This window comes from Prionailurus bengalensis, chromosome D1 (assembly GCF_016509475.1).
Source record: "Prionailurus bengalensis isolate Pbe53 chromosome D1, Fcat_Pben_1.1_paternal_pri, whole genome shotgun sequence".
Taxonomy (NCBI): Eukaryota; Metazoa; Chordata; class Mammalia; order Carnivora; family Felidae; genus Prionailurus; species Prionailurus bengalensis.
This window is the reverse complement of record NC_057346.1, coordinates 72,716,637-72,733,143: the sequence shown is the minus strand read 5'-3', so window position 1 is coordinate 72,733,143 and position 16,507 is coordinate 72,716,637. Positions and strand designations below refer to the sequence as shown.

The window sequence follows — 16,507 nt, the reverse complement described above, 5'->3', positions numbered from 1 at the left end:
ATGGATAACTAAAAGGAGTTCAATATTATAAATCAAACAAAGTTTTAAGTGGAGAAGCCAAAGATGGGACTGGAGACATAGGTAGAGGACCAGGTCAGGGACAGCCTAGGACTTCATCTTTTGGGCATCGGGGAACCATTGAAAACTTTTACATATAGAGTAGTCTGGTCAGAATTGCATTTGTGATGGTATACTCTGGCTGAAATTAGGAAGAAGTATGTAAGTAGGGACTGGAGACTCAAATCTGGAAGTAAGCACATCAGTTAGAAGGCTAGTATTTATAACAAACAGTCCAGCAGAGACAGTGAGGCCAAGGCAATCGATGAGTAATAAGGATGGAAACAAGAGGATGGATTTAGTAGTATCTTTGTTAACTAATTCTGAGATTTGCTTCATCTTGGTTTGTGCTCCTTAATTTCATGTAGAGTCTATGGTAGTATATTGAGTTGGATGAAGCCAGAAGCCGCTGAGCAACATGAATTATTTAGTCTACCAGCTTTTTACCAGCTTTTGTATTCTCCAAGGGAATCTACTTGAATCTGAGCCTGGTGCTCCTGAAAACTTAGGAAGCCAGAACCTATTATTGTCTTATTTCATCCACAGTGGTCTCTGGTTCAGACTTAAATGATGTCTTTTTGCCTGGGCTCAACAGCTTGTAAGCTGTCCTCCTGTGCATACAAATAGCAAACAGATAATAAGTAGAATATTTGATGTTCTCTGCTACTTTCAAGTCATTAAAAAGAAAGAATCACATAAGTTATCCCAGTTGCCCTTGGATCCTACAGTTGAAACAAGATAAAGGGCTCTGTTTAGCTATCTGTGTAAAGCAAATATAACTTGAGAATTAAAAAAAAAAAAACAAAAAGTAAACACGGGCACCAAACTGAAAGCAAGAGACTCTTGAAAATACAGACTGGTATATCACTGGTTAGAATTTCCTTCATTTTGCAAAGCCACGAGCCACATGCATCAGCTCACCACAAAGTCATTAAGCCTTTTTAAGCTCAGATGAAAAACATTAACAAATACCACAAAAGGCTTTAGTATAGCCCCTTTGTTCATTCACATATGGCACTTTATAACTCCTGCGCCACTCTGGTCGTGTGTTTGTTTAAGCTGCCTCCATCAGGCTGGTCCTGAAAGAACAAAAGACATCTTGAGCAATCCTAAGCAGGAAATGGGCTAATCTAAACATGGTTTGTGACACTTTAAGTAGAATAGAAAGGGGAGGGATTGATTAGTCATTAATGTCCAATTGGCTCCATATGGATGTTGCAATAATAAAGCCTTTTTTCAGAGCAGTAGCAGAGTTATTGAATTAGAGGTTTATGTTTCCTCAGAGCTGACCTTAGGGAATTCCCTTTTGGTTCTTCTTGTTGATCTTTTAAAGAGAATGGAGTTTCCAATAGGAAAAAAATAGAAGCCTTCTCCACAATAACACTTGCTCATAATCCCGCAACTAAGGAATGTATTAATACAGCATCATTTTAATTCCTGCTATAATTTCAGTCCTTCGTGCTTTCTTTGCATCTTTGGTGGGGCAGTATTTCAGAGACCAATTAGACAGTGGCATGAACTTCATAACTGGTAATGGACTCCTCTAACGTGCTTAGCTGTGGCAGAGAAATGGCATCCTTACAGGGGGAAAATAATGTTCCTGCCAGGGAATGGTGGGCTTTGACGTTCAGTTATTTCAGATCACTGAAATAATCAGTGACTGGGGTAGCTTTCGGGTAGGGGAAGTGAACTCAACTGAAAGTCAGACGGCCTAAGTTCTAGATCTGGCTCCACTCCTTATTAGCAGTATATCGTTAACTGGTTATTACAGAGGAAGGTAGCACAACCTCTCTGAGCCTTGGTTTGCTCATCTGTCAAGTGAGGCAAATATATCTACCCTCCTATCGATTTCAAAGCATTGTGAGGAGAATTCAGATAATGTATTTACTGAAAGCACTTTGTAAATATTATTGTATGTAAAACTACTTAAAACACATGGTATGTCTGTCCTGGAAACTGACCTCCAGTTTAGTCTAGTGAAATGTCTGTTGCCCAAATTCCCAATGGAATTTTTTCATTATGTGTATACTATTCCTATCTGTCTATCTATCTATCTATCTATCTATCTATCTATTTATCTATCCATTTGTCATCTATCTATCATCTACTTATCTATCTAGTTTATTCAGTGAATTACTTGCTATAAAGTTCAATAGTTGAACTTTAGATTCAACTTAAGTAAGGTAGTTGTTTTTAGTGGGATTAAGGAACTTTAAGATGAAATCAAGGAAATGAAAATTTACCTATGGACTTCCCCCACATTGAACAAATGAAGAATTAACACCTTAATCAAAGTACCACAGGTAGGGGCGCCTGGGTGGCGCAGTCGGTTAAGTGTCCGACTTCAGCCAGGTCACGATCTCGCGGTCTGTGAGTTCGAGCCCCGCGTCAGGCTCTGGGCTGATGGCTCAGAGCCTGGAGCCTGTTTCCGATTCTGTGTCTCCCTCTCTCTCTGCCCCTCCCCCGTTCATGCTCTGTCTCTCTGTCCCCAAAATAAATAAACGTTGAAAAAAAAAATTAAAAAAAAAAAAGTACCACAGGTAATTTATCTTTTGTTCTTGTGCCACTGGTTCCTATTTTTATACCAGGCTCTAGCTCAGAAGGCCTATGCATCCATATTTTGTATTTGCCTTCTTCAAATCATGGCACCCATCAATAGGTTTCTTTGCTAACCTATCCAGCTAATCTTGTATAAAAGACACAAAGAACAAACCATAGTCTTTACCCCTGGCATCCCTTCTCAGAAGATGAACACATCACCCTAATGATTAAGACTCTTGTTCAGCCATGGAATGTATTTTCCTGCCAAGTAAACCACTAGGATAGTAAAATTGTTTTGTGTTTTATTTTGTTGTGTTTTTGTAAGAAGAAATCAAATTTGAATTCCAAGCAGCTTTCATATGATGAAAGTAAATTCACTTTCTGGCAATAAGCAGGAATGTGAAGTTAGCGGAACTTCCATAATCATAGACAGACAGTTGTCAGCCATTCCTACAGCACAGTGAGTTGGATTTCTACAATAGTAAGATCTGATGGGATAAACACAATGAAATTAATACCCTCCATCTTTCCTAATTTTTCAAGCCCCCTTCTAAAATTCCTTCATCTTCTATATTTTTGTTTCTGATGCACTCATTACCATTATTTCTATTAACCCAAATAAGGGACTATTAACTGTATCATGTAACTCTTTCCAGAATCCCACACGTGAAAATCAACTATTCTGTTGATAGACTGAAGTAGCCTAAAATACTGTGATTATCAAGCAACCCAATGGTATATATTTATGTTGCTTTTTACCAAGATGCTTTTTGCCCTACTGAATATATATACATATGTACATATATATTTATCATCATTATCATCATCATTATTTTAGTCAATGAGACCAACTTTTTGAGTTCACAATGGCCAGAGTATGCTAGGTCCACAGAGGGAAAAAAAAACCTTCAGGGAAAATCACTTTTGTTTCTTTGGCTTTCTACTTTATTTTGGTTCTTTGGTTTTGCTTTTTTAAAAAACTAAGTGTTAAAACAATTTTATTTTGAATAATGTCCCTTTGCATGAAAATACTACAATTTGTCCATTCTCCAGTTATTTTCATTATTTGGTTATTATGAATAAAACTGCTATGATATTCTTGCATAAATCTATTTCTGGACAAAGTTTTTATTTGTTTTGGGTAAGTACCTACGAGTGGAAATCCTGAGTCACTGGTAAGTATATATTTTACCTTATAAGAAACTGCCAAGCCATTTCCAAAATGGTACACCATTTGACACATTCACCACCAATATATTAAGAGTTCCAGTTGCTCCATATTCTTGCCAATGTTTAGTGTTGTAAGCCATTCCAGTGTGTAGAAAGCGGTATCCACTGTGACTTTCATTTGTATTTTCCTAATGACTAATGATATGGAATACCTTCTCATGTGTTCATTGTTATCAAAAGATAACTATATCTTTTATAAAGTGTTCATGTCTTTTGCCATTTTTTAAATTAGATTGGTATTTTTCTGTAGTTCTTCATCTATTCTTGATATAAGTTCTTGTCAGATATGTGTATTCTGAATATTTCTTCCCAGTCTGGGCTTTGACATTTCATTTTTTAACAATGACTTGTGATGAGCAGAGTCTTAATTTGGTAAAGTTAATCTTATCATTTTTCTTATATATATAGTGCCTTATATGCTGTATCTAAGAATCTTTGCTTATTCCAATGTTACCAAAATATTCTCTTATGTATTCATTGAGTTTTTGCTTTTGATTTGTTATGATTCATCTCAAATTAATTGTTGAGAGTAGTATGTGATAAGAGGTCAAGGCTCACTTTTTTCCACATATTTATCCACTTGTTTTAGTACTACTTGTTGAAAAGACTATCATTTCCCACTTTAACAGCCCAAGTCTTTATTGAAAATTGACCATATATGTGAAGGTTTAATTCTGGACTCTCAAATTCTGTTCTAGTGGTCGATTTGCCTATGTCATGCTGTCTTTTTAAGTCTAGTTTTTTTTTTTTTTTTTTACAAATGTTACAAAGTATTTGTACTGTAAATCTTGAAATTGAGTAGTGTGAATCCTCCAACTTTTTCAAGTTTGTTTTGGCTGTTCTTACTGCTTTATTTTTTATGTAAATTTTAAAATCAAGTTGTCAATTTCTAAAAGAAATTGTCTTTCAGAGATTTTTTATTGAGGATGGGTTGAATACGTAGATAAATTTGGAAAGAATTAATATCTTAACAATTTGGACTCTTGATCTACGAACATGGTGTATTCCTCCATTTATTTAGGTCTTCTTTAACTCAAAAATGTATTATTTTTAGTGTAGAGGTCTTGCATACTTTTTTGGTTCTATCTATTTGTAAGTGTTTTATTTTCTGATGCTATTATGAATGAAAACCTAAAAAAATTATTTTCTAGTTGTCTGCTGCTAGTATATAGGAATACAATTGATTTCTGTACTTTTATATTGTATAATGCAGTATTGCTAAATTCACTTACTAGTTTTAGTAATTATCTTGCAGGTTCCTTAGGATTTTCTATGTAAACAATTATATTATCTATGAATACAAATAGCATTACGTATTCTTTTCCAGTTTGATGCTTTCTATTTCTTTACCTGCAGAAGTGTGTTGATAAGCGATGGTAAGAGTAGACATCCCTTGCCTTGTTCTTCACTCTTAGGGGAATAAATATGATGTCCTACAGGTTCTTTTTAAATGCCCCTTATCACACTGAGGAGGTTCTCTTCTATTACTAGTTTCCTGTGAGCTTTTAACATGAGTGGGTATTGAATTTTGTTAAAACCAGTTTCTGAATCTATTGTGATGATCATGTTTTTTCCCTTTGTTTTGTTATATAGTGAATTACATTGCCTGATTTCACAAGTTAAATTAATGTTATATTCCTGAGATAAATTCTACTTAATCATGATTTATTATCACTTTTACATTTTGCTGGATTTAATTTGCTAATATTTTCTTAAGAATTTTTGCATTTATGTTCAAATCTTTGTCAGGGTATGATGCCACCTCATAAAATAAATTTGGGGCCACTCTTTCCAACTCTACTTATCCTATTTTGTATAAAATTATTTTAATTTTTAAGTGTTTGAAAGAGTTAGCAGTGAAACCATTTGGGAATGAATTTTTCTTCATGAGAAGGTTGTTGGTTATAAATATAGTTTCTTTATTAGCTATGCTAGTATTTAGGTTTTCTATTCTTGAGTAAATTTTGGTAGTGTGTGTCTTTCAAGAAATTTATTCATTTTATCTGTTTTTAAGTTTATTGGAATTAAGTTATTTACAACAGTCTTTTATTATTCTCTTAATGTGAGTAATGTCTATAGTAAAATTCCCTCTTTCAATCCAAATACTGATATTTTTGTTTTCTCTCTTCGTTGATCAGTCTTACTAGGGGTTTATCAATTTTATTGATCTTTTTGAATGATTAATCCTTGGCTTTGTAAATTGTCTTTATTGTATCTGTTTTGTATTTCATTGATTTCAACTCTATCCATGCTGAATCTGTGATTTTACTTGAATTATTTAATTTGTTTATATTTAAGGTCATTATTGAATTTGATGGGCTTAAGTCTTACAATTTGCTATTTTTTCTTCTGTTTTTGTTTTTGTTATTATTATTATTATTATTTTTATTATTATTATTATTACAGTTTTATTTCTCTAGAGCAGTAAGATTCACAGTAAATTTGAGGGAAAGATACAGGGATTGCCCTTTCCCCCACACATGCACGGCCTTTCCTGTTGTCAACATACCCCACCAGAGTGGTACATTTGTTGCAATGGATGAACCTATCTTGACATATCATAATGACCCAAAGTTCATAGTTTACCTTAGTGTTTACTCTAAGTATTGTACATTCTATGGATTTGGACAAATGTATAGTAACATATATCCATCATTAGGAATCATACAGAGTATTTTCGCCGTGCTAAAAATCCTCTGTGTCTTGTCTGTTCATCACTCCTTCCCTGACCCATGGCAACCACTGATCATTTTACTGTCTCCTTTTCAGTCCTTTTTCAGTCTTCCATTTGAATTATTCTACCGGCATGTTAGCTATACCTTTTTGTATTTTGTTTGCTTGTTGTTTCTAGTGATTTACTATGAATCTTTGAGTCTTCTTACAGTTAAAATTATACCACTTTTTATAAAATAAACCGTTAACAACTTAATACCAGTTAGTACCTTATCCTTTGTGCTAATGTGCCATTGTTCTCATGTTTTACTTCTTATAAGTCCCACAGTACAGTGTTATATTTTATATTAAGTCGTTCCTTGTCTTTTAAAAACAAATACAAAATCAGCTGTTTATTAATGAAATCCAGAGAGGAAACAAAGAGGGATTTTTTTGTTTTTGTTTTTTTAGTCACATTTATCATTGTTGATGCTCTTCCTTTCTTCATGAATATCTAAGTTTCTGTCAGAAATTATTTCTCTTCACCTTGAATGATTTTTTTGAATATCTCTTTTGGTATGAGTCTGCCAGTAATACATTTTTTCAGCTTTTATTTATCTGAAAATATATTTCACATTTGTCTTTGGAGAATATGTTCTGAATTTGAGCCATCTCTGAATTGATTTATTTAATTTCGGCATTCTAAAGATGTTCTTTAGTCTTCTAGCCTTCATTGTTTCTTATGAATAATTAGTGGTTATTTATATTATTGTTACTTTGTATGTAATGGGCCCTGTTTCTCTGAAATTTTCCCTTTGTCTTTGGTTTTCAGCAGTTTGACTAGTGTCTAGGTATGGTTTTCTTTGTATTTATTCTAATTGCATTTACCTGAATATCTTGAGCCTGTAAGTTGATGATTCTCACCAAATTCAGATAATTTTCAACCAGTGTTTCTTCAGATATTTTTCAGTCATGATTCTCTCTCTCTTCTACCTGGAACTTCAGTTACACATATTCTAGGACTCTTAGTGTTGTTCTACATATTGCTGAGTCTCTGTTTATGTTTTTAGCTTTTTTATTCTTTTTGATTTTGAGACTAAATAATTTCTTTTGATGTTTTTTTCTTTTTTTTTTTTAATGTTTGTTTATTTTTGAGAGAGATAGAGACAGAATGTGAGCAGGGGATAGGCAGAGAGGGAGGGAGACACAGAATCCAAAGCAGGCTCCAGGCTCTGAGCTGTCAGCTCAGAGCCCAACGTGGGGCTCAAACTCACAAACTGCGAGATCATGACCTGAGCTGAAATCGGAAGCTTAACCGACTGAGCCACCCAGGCACCCCTCTTTTGTTGTATTTTCAACTTCACTGACCCTTTATCTGCACTCCAAACTTCTGTGAAATCCAATCAGTGAATTTTCATCTCAAATATATTTTGCAGTTCTACAATTTCCATTTCTCTTTCAAGTTTCATTTCCCTGCTGAAGCATCCCCTGACCCTGTCTATGTATTCATTATGACAATCTTTTCTTTTAAGTTCTCAAACATATTTATAATGGTTACTTTAAAGCTCTTGTTTGTTAATTACACTATGTGAGTCATCTCAGTTTCTCCTTCTGTTGAGGTTTTATTTGTTCTGTTTTCTTTGGTTGTTATTATCTCTGGGTCATATTTTAGTGGGTTTTTTTGTACAACTAGTAATCTTTTACTGTATATTGCATATTGCAGATTATAAATTATAAGTTTATTATCAGTTCATTAGTAATCATTGAGACTTATTGAGAATTATTCAGAGGTAATTTCTCATTTGATATCCATTTTGATGTCTTCTTGAATATATTTGTTCATGTCACTACCCCCACTTAAAAACTTTGAAGACTTCTTCACTTGGCATTCAAGGTACCTAGAAATCTGTCTTCCACTTCTCTAATTCCATCTTTTGGTGCTCCCCTATTTTCTTCTATAGGCCCAAGCCAGAGTCAGCTTCTTTTTATTCCCTAAAACTCTACCACCATTTTGCTGTATCTCTGTGTATTTATTCACACAGATTCTCCAGCCTAGAATACTTTCGCACCCATACCTGCTGGTAAATTTTTCCTCTTCCTTTAAGATGCTGCTCAAGCACCGCTGCATCTCTGAAGCCTCCCTGATATTCATCTCTGTTCCTTCTAACAACATTAATAGCCCCTCTCCTCTGCTTTCATAGTACTTTTAAATTACCTTTGTTGGCACTTATACTGTTTTGTAATTTTCTATTTATGTGTCTATTTCCCTCACTGGACCAAATCCCTTTAAAAAAAGGCACATGTGTTATCATTCTTTGTATACCCAATCACAATGTTGGGTCTATCTGAAATTTGTCAGAAGTGTTTGCTGAATTAATGCATAAATAAATGATTACTAGGCACATTATAGAATTAGCCAAAGTTCTTCTGTAGGGAAGAACACACATACCAAACACTTACCACTTACTCATTCACTCACATAACCCTTGGAATTTACCCAGGAAGCGGGCCTCTCTAGGATTAGTTCAGGACCATTGCCATAGGCTATGATGGTTACACTGGCCTTCTTTCCAGCCCACCTGGAAAAACTCAACTTTCTGTCTTCGTTTTAAATCATTTAAATCACAGATTCCTAAGGAGGTCTTTGCCTTGGCAATTTCAGTTTTCTACCCATAGACTATCTTTCTTTGTCTAACTGAAAGTTTGCCTTTACTGAACTATGATATGGGAGACAAAGGATGAATTAATCAAACCAAGCCCCCTGGGGAAGTTGAAGAGAGCAGGAATTCCTGGTGTACAGGGAACAGTTCTTTTCCGTGGTGCCTAGTGTGGTGTTATTGACCTCCTGGCCTTTCAGTACCTGTCATTTATGATTTCTATTGCTTTTAATTAAAGACACTTAGGTCAGCCTGAAAGTAGTAGTCTCTAGATACATAGCTTTTGGTCTAGGCTTTCTCTAACTGCTTTTCATGAGGAGATATATCATGAACATTGAACTCACAAATGATTCCTCTGCTCTTAAAAGTAAAAGGCACTCTATCATAGAATTGTGAGACATTCCCTAGGACCATTCTGGATTCTGACGGAGAGCACTGACTATTTATTTATTTATTTATTTATGTTTATTTATTTTTATGAGAGAGAGAGACAGAGTGCAAATGGGGGAGGGACAGAGAGAAGGAGACAGAATCTGAAGCAGGCTGCAGGCTCTGAGCTGTCAGCACAGAGCCAGGCATGGGGCTCGAACTCATAAACTGGGAGATCATGACCTGATCTGAAGTCGGACACCAAACAGACTGAGCCACCCAGGCACCACTTATTTATTTATTTTTGAAGTTTGTTTGTTTACTAAGAGAGAGAGAGAGAGAGAGAGAGGGAGTGCGTGCAGCGGGGGAGGGGCAGAGAGAAAGGGAGAAAGAGAATCCTAAGCAGGCTCCACACAGCACAGAGCCTGACACAGGGCTCAATCTCACAAACTGTGAGATTGTGACCTGAGCCCAAATCAAGAGCTGATGCTTAACCAACTGAACCACCCAGGTGCCCTAGTATTGGCTATTTTAGAATGAAGTGCTTTTTTTTTTAGCTTGGTGTTATTTTAAAAAATGAATGAAGCAGTATGAAGTTACACTTGATATGTAGATTTTAATTATAACAGAAAGTGGATTTTAGGCTTCAAATGTTCAGACTAATAATAGCACACCTTTTGAAAACAATTCTATATATCCTATAGAATCTCCCTCATGTGTTTAAAAGGGTTTATATAATATACAATCTTCATTTTAAAATTTTGGACTTTATACACACATATCCAGTCATATGTATTTCTACTGCTGCCACAATAACTCCCTAATCATTTTGTCTTATGAAGCAAAGTTTAGGTAAGTTAAGGAGCACTTTCTAAATATTCTTTTGGTTTTGTGCCCTCTTTTTTTTTTTTTTTTTTTTTTTTTTTTTTTTTTTTAATTTTTTTTTTTATTTTTGGGACAGAGAGAGACAGAACATGAACAGGCGAGGGGCAGAGAGAGAGGGAGACACAGAATCGGAAACAGGCTCCAGGCTCTGAGCCATCAGCCCAGAACCCGACACGGGGCTCGAACTCACGAACCGCGAGATCGTGACCTGGCTGAAGTCGGACGCTTAACCGACTGCGCCACCCAGGCGCCCCGGTTTTGTGCCCTCTTAATACTTTCTTAAAATTCTGACTCTGATCACATATCAGTCCAGTATAAAAGTGGTTTCAAACCTTGGTCTCCCTGGATAAGTCTCTACTCAAATCTTGGTTCATTGCTATAACATTCCTAATTTAGCTCATTCATCTCTATGTCCTCATTCATTTTTACTTGACTTTCCTTGGAAGAGAGGAGAGGAGGCAAGATAAAAGAGATGCATTTTCTATTTTCTATCTCTTAATTCACATTTTTATGCTTTGTACTATGCTTGAATTTCTCAATTTATGGGAGCATTTATGGTGAGTCCTAGATATCTGCTCTGTAAATTAATTCAATGTCATGTAGACAACATGCACTATGGGAGAAAGGGGCAAGGTTGATGTAGGGTAGTTGGTGGGGTGAGACCTGAGCTCTGTTCCTTGAAAGGAGAATAGGAAGTGTTTGTTAAGACTGAGGTACAGAATGAGAGGGAGAGAGATTGGGCATATGTATGGCATGTCTGAGAGAATCAACTGGTATGGAGTAGAGGATCTACTAAGAGCCGAGTCTGAAAAGCCACCATGATTTCCATCAGTCCATAGGAGAGTAAAACTTGCCATTCACAATGAAATACATCTTTTAAATGAACAAATAAATGGAAGCTGACTATTTGGTTTTGCTAGAGGTAGAGAGAAAGCTATGACGGTAAAAGCAAATCTCAAATGTTAATCACCTGTGGCATAGTAGTTACCTTAGAATACTATTGAAATGTTTTTGCCTCTGACATTCTCCACAAGCCTGTCTCCTTTTATGTGCATGCATGCAAGTATATAAATTGCTGAATCCATGTCAGTTGTAAAGTAATGGCACTGAGGGCATCATAAATTACCATGGTGATCCTCAGGAGAAGACACTGTCGTATCTGAATGAGTGTTTCACTTCCAGAGTAATGTATGCCTTCATCTGGCCCAGCAGTCAGCATATTGCCCTGTGTTGATGGATATTGTCAGCTGGAAGCTACACTACATTTCACTGCACAATAAACATGGCTGTCAAACCCATATAAAGTGAAATCAATTTATCCTGTATGGTCAGTGCATTTTAAATGAAATTAATGTACTGTGGGTATGGTGGCAAAAAGGTAGCAGATTAGTTATGCATCTTGGGATCCGAGACGTTTCATGTAAGGGATCATTCTGTCTAGTAGGCCTAAAAGAAGGGCTGTTTACAAAATATATTATTTTTGCATGGTCTTCGCAAAGTGGCCCCTCTGCCCTCTTCCATGTTTAGAAAAGAATTGATAATATTAGCCAGTCGGGGCCCCTTTATCCTGTCTTTTGTTTGCTATAAATGATGATCATATTTGTCAAATAATAGTGCGCTTTAATGTTCTAATTTATTACTAGCTCTGACACAAACAAATTTCTACTTAATCAAGGTATCTAGAAATAGAGTAGAAGGGCCAGAGATTGATTGGGTCATGTTGTTCCTGTATAATCACTCCACTGAGCTGAAAGGCTTTACTTTTTCCAGAAAGTGGAAATGTTGGTTTTAATGTGTATTTTGCTTCTAAACTTTTGGGAGTTGGCTTTCCTGTTTATGCAGCAGAAAACCTGGCTGAGGCCATCAGTCGAACCACTTTACGTTTAACTATAGAAGTTTTCAATCTACAGGGGGATATGTCGTAGATGCCACATTGCAAAGAGTATATCAGTATGTGACGCTAGCAGCGTTCTTGAAAACAAGCAAGAGCTGTGTCCATTCATTTATTCCCTCATTTACTCATTCACTAATTTAACGTATTTTACTAATTCAATCTCTATATGCCAAGTGCTTCACCAGAGCCTAAGGAGACAGCAGTTGAAGGAGAGCCAGTTCCTGCCTTATTGTCAAGGAACTTTCAATCTAGCATGTTACTAGCTAGAGTCATCTCTTCAGAAACTATAAAATATCAGAGGTTCAGATAGAGTTTCATAGGGGAATGTTAAAGGACTACCCTTAAACAGCAGACAGCTGTATCAGGACCCTTGAAATAAATGCCTTTGAGTCTACTAGTTTGCATATAAGTTGAAAACCAATCTTTTACTTAATAAATATTTATTGAATATCTACAATGTGGGAAATCCTGGGGATACAAGAATGAGTAAAACAGAAACACCAACTTTAGGGGTTTCATATTCCTTTGGATGGAGTGGAAAGATTAGAGAGAGATAGTCACATAAACAAGTAATTTCATGTAGCATAAAAGAAAAAGGAATGAACGCAGCCTGGGGAACGTCATTGTGAATGCTGTTCCAATGGCTTGAATTACCCTTCCCGTCTGCCTACCCCTATTCACGCGATAATTTTTATTCATCCTCCACAAGAGAGCTTACCCATCACCTTTCCTAAGAGGCATTTGCTGACTGTCTTGTGTGATGCCCTTCTGGTACCCTGTATACTGCAGTATTACAGCATTTATCACACACTATTATAACTGCCTGGGGCTCGTATCCCCTCTGATCTGTGCGCTCCTTAAACGGAGAGATTGTTTTTATTTACCTTTGCATCCCTAACCGCTGCCATAATGCCTAACTCATAGTAATTGCTCAATTAATATTTTCTATTGAATTTACTAATTCATGAAGCACACCACACGTGACTGGGTCTTGAAGGATGAGTGGGACTTAGTGGGACCTAGTGAAGGAGTAGAAAGGGCTTCCGGCAGCGAGAGGAGTGCCGGAGAGGGCATAATATTGTGAAAGAGAATTCTATTTGAGGTAAAGAGATAATTTGAAGTGGCTGCGGTTTTTGGCAAATGAGGCTAAAATGATAGGTGAGAGCCTGCTTTTGAAGGGAAGACTCGCATCAGGAAAGGTTACCATAAAATAATGCCAGTCATTGCACAATCACCACCTGCAAGTGCCTGTAGTAAAAATGTACTAGGTGCATAAAACATACAAAATTAATTCTGCCCAGTGTGTCTTTGAGGCCTCCATCAGAAGGGCCTATAGAATTGTCATTTGAAACTGTCTTCTTCCAAGAGGTCACTTAAAACGAAGAGAAGGGCGTAGGGAAAACAGCTGAACCAGGCGGCAAGCTGTGTTACGTTACTCAGATAATAATGTTTGCACCCATCTTGTTCTTCCTGCCCTGACATTACAGGAAGTAAAGCAATGAATGGCTCTGCAGCTAAACTACAGCAGTATTATTGTTGGCCAACAGGAGGCGCCACTGTGGCTGAAGCACGAGTCTACAGGGATGCCCGCAGCCGGGCCAGCAGCGAGCCACACATCAAGCGACCAATGAATGCTTTCATGGTTTGGGCGAAGGATGAGAGGAGGAAAATCCTTCAGGCCTTCCCCGACATGCATAACTCCAACATTAGCAAAATCTTAGGTGAGTGCAGTCGCTGATGCTGACCTCCTACCCTGCGAGTGCCCCCCAGAGTGGAAAACGGGCATAACTTGACACCTAAGGGAGACCGTGGTTTGCAGAGGTTAGACGTAGCTCAGCAAGCTGCCACGAGAGACTTCGTCACCATCTCTGTGTCCCCCACCCTTCAGTGTGGCATTTAGGTTTAGGGGTTATATATCCATGAGGTGCCAGGGAAGGACTGACTAAAAAACTTATTTTAGAGACAAAACTATTTATAGTGTGTTAATACTGTGAATTTGGCAACTGTGAAAGGTACTGCTAAACCGGATTCGTGGAGACAAGCCTTATCTCCTTTTCTTATTCAGTCTTCTTAAATCCCTAAGTTGCTCCGAAACCTTGGAAACATTCACAGATCCTACAGTTTTCTGCTTTACTGTTCTTGGGTTCATATATCCTTCTGAAAGGACTCGTCAGGAACTAGGGTGAGCCCCCAAATAGTGTGAAATTCATGGAGTGTTGAACAGTGCCTCTAATGATAACTTTAAAACTTGTAAAATGAAACTACATTTACTTTAATAAGATGTGACGAGTTCAAATTTCATAGCAGTGAGTTGAACACATAGACCACAGGGCAGAGGCCCGTTTTGTGGTAAATTGCCAGAGTGATTCTCCCGTTTCTCAGGATTAAACTCAAACCTCGTTCTATTAGTGTAAAGCTTGCTAGTGCAGATTATACAGTTTGGAATTATTGTGTTCAACATATTGAACATATTTTATTCAACATGTAGCATTACAGTCAACATGTTTCCTCTTTAAAAAGAAAAAACACAGAAGGCACTGTTCTATTTAAGCTGTCATGATGTGACAAAATCTCAAAGGGAGCTGTTTAAGAAGCTGAAAAACATTACAGACTTAAACTGTGGTTTTCATTTTTTAAATGTTTTGTTCAAAAGCAATAAATATTTAACCTTAGTAAATATCAGTGATCTGGACATACACAAATACACGTTTTGTCACTGTATAAATAATTTAACTTGATTCTGAGACATTGTGAGGCAGTAACCTCTAAGAAAATTTAAAACACACATAAGATCAAATAGTGGTGAAATGTTAAAAAGTAAGTTTTTCCCTTTTATTCCTTGAGATATTTGAATTTCAAGATGGATGCCAAATGTCACTACAATGAAGTAGGGTTTTATTTTTAGAGTTTCTGAGATATACACAGATTTAGTATTATTCTCTTGTATTTAAGTACCTTTGAAACCAAAAGGTTCCTGATGGACATGTTAATTTTGTTTTTCTAATTAATAGACATTTAAAAGAAAATCAGTTTCTCTGTCCTTGAATTTGAGACCTAATTTTGAAATTTTCTTTTCTTCTTCTTCTTCTTCTTCTTCTTCTTTTTCTTCTTCTTTTGCCATTTTAGTAGCAGCATGAGTAAGCTCTCAGATGGGCATAGAAACTCTCTGTTTCCATCTTGGCAGCTGTAGGGAATCTATATTCTTGGTGTGCATCCTGTGAAAAAAAATTATTAAGAATATAGTAAGTGTATTCATTAAAATATAAACTTTGAAGCACAAGCATTTCAAGAGTGCCAAGAATCCTCTGTTAACTGGGGCTTTAAGCTACTGGGAGTCAGCAGAACACGGAGAAGTCTGTCTGTGTAGACTTTCTACACAACTTTTGCACAACAATCAGGAAAGAACAGGGATGGATGTGCTATTAAAGCAGACCAGGATACTGCTGGCTACAGAGAAGATTTGTACGACTTTCCATTTGTTTATGTATGAAAAATCTCCACTGAAGATTAGCTAACATCCAGTCAGCACAGCTGTTACCGCTTTATTCACCAGCGACACACAAAAATGCAATTTGATACATGTAAAAAAACACATCCCTTCTTCGTCAAGTGTTTAGGTAATTCTTTATAAACAATATTAGAGAAGTGAATACTTTTCCTTCTTCCTCTATAAACCACATTAAAAATTTTTGTGCTGTCATTGGTACAGCTCTGAATGAACATTTGTAGTACTTGAAAATGGTATATATCATTCCAACTGTACCTTCCGGTTCGAAAGCTAGAACTTAAATAGAGTTTAGGCTTTTTTAATTACCCTAGGCCAGGGGAGACAGTGCGCACAATGGGTTTTTATATATGGAAGGATACCAACATCCGCTGACACCTTCTCAGTAAGTAGCTTCCCTAAAGATGCCTGGACAAGTTGACAGACGTTTGAATCTCTGAAAGCAGGAGAGCTTTTTCTGAGAATCCTATCAGCCTTGAGAGTATGCTTTGGAAGTTTCAGTTTTTCACCCTTTGAGAGAGATAGACGACCAATAGATGGGGGAAGGACATTGGTGTAGGAGGCGATCTTTAAGCAGCAGAGACGTGTTTTAAAATAATATACTTTTTGTAGCACCAGCTGTAAGTCATCGAAAGAAATAATGTAATAAATGTTGCCATATACAAAATTATTCTTTGCTCTATGGTCTATACAAGACTGCTGGGGAGGCTCAGTGGG

The 16,507-nt window shown here is 36.6% G+C and overlaps 1 protein-coding gene across 15 annotated transcripts in view; it reads left to right on the top strand.

The window, feature by feature from the left end:
* Positions 1-16,507, top strand: part of SOX6 (SRY-box transcription factor 6) — a 619,212-nt gene that overhangs the window by 584,332 nt on the left and 18,373 nt on the right. For 11 of the 15 annotated variants that reach the window (XM_043580746.1, XM_043580741.1, XM_043580744.1 and 8 more), the window contains one exon: positions 13,773-14,006. In XM_043580746.1, coding sequence (XP_043436681.1) covers positions 13,773-14,006 — 234 coding nt within the window. The remainder of the gene's footprint in view (positions 1-13,772; positions 14,007-16,507) is intronic. The other 4 variants (XM_043580740.1, XM_043580739.1, XM_043580752.1 and 1 more) reach the window with 1 other exon arrangement.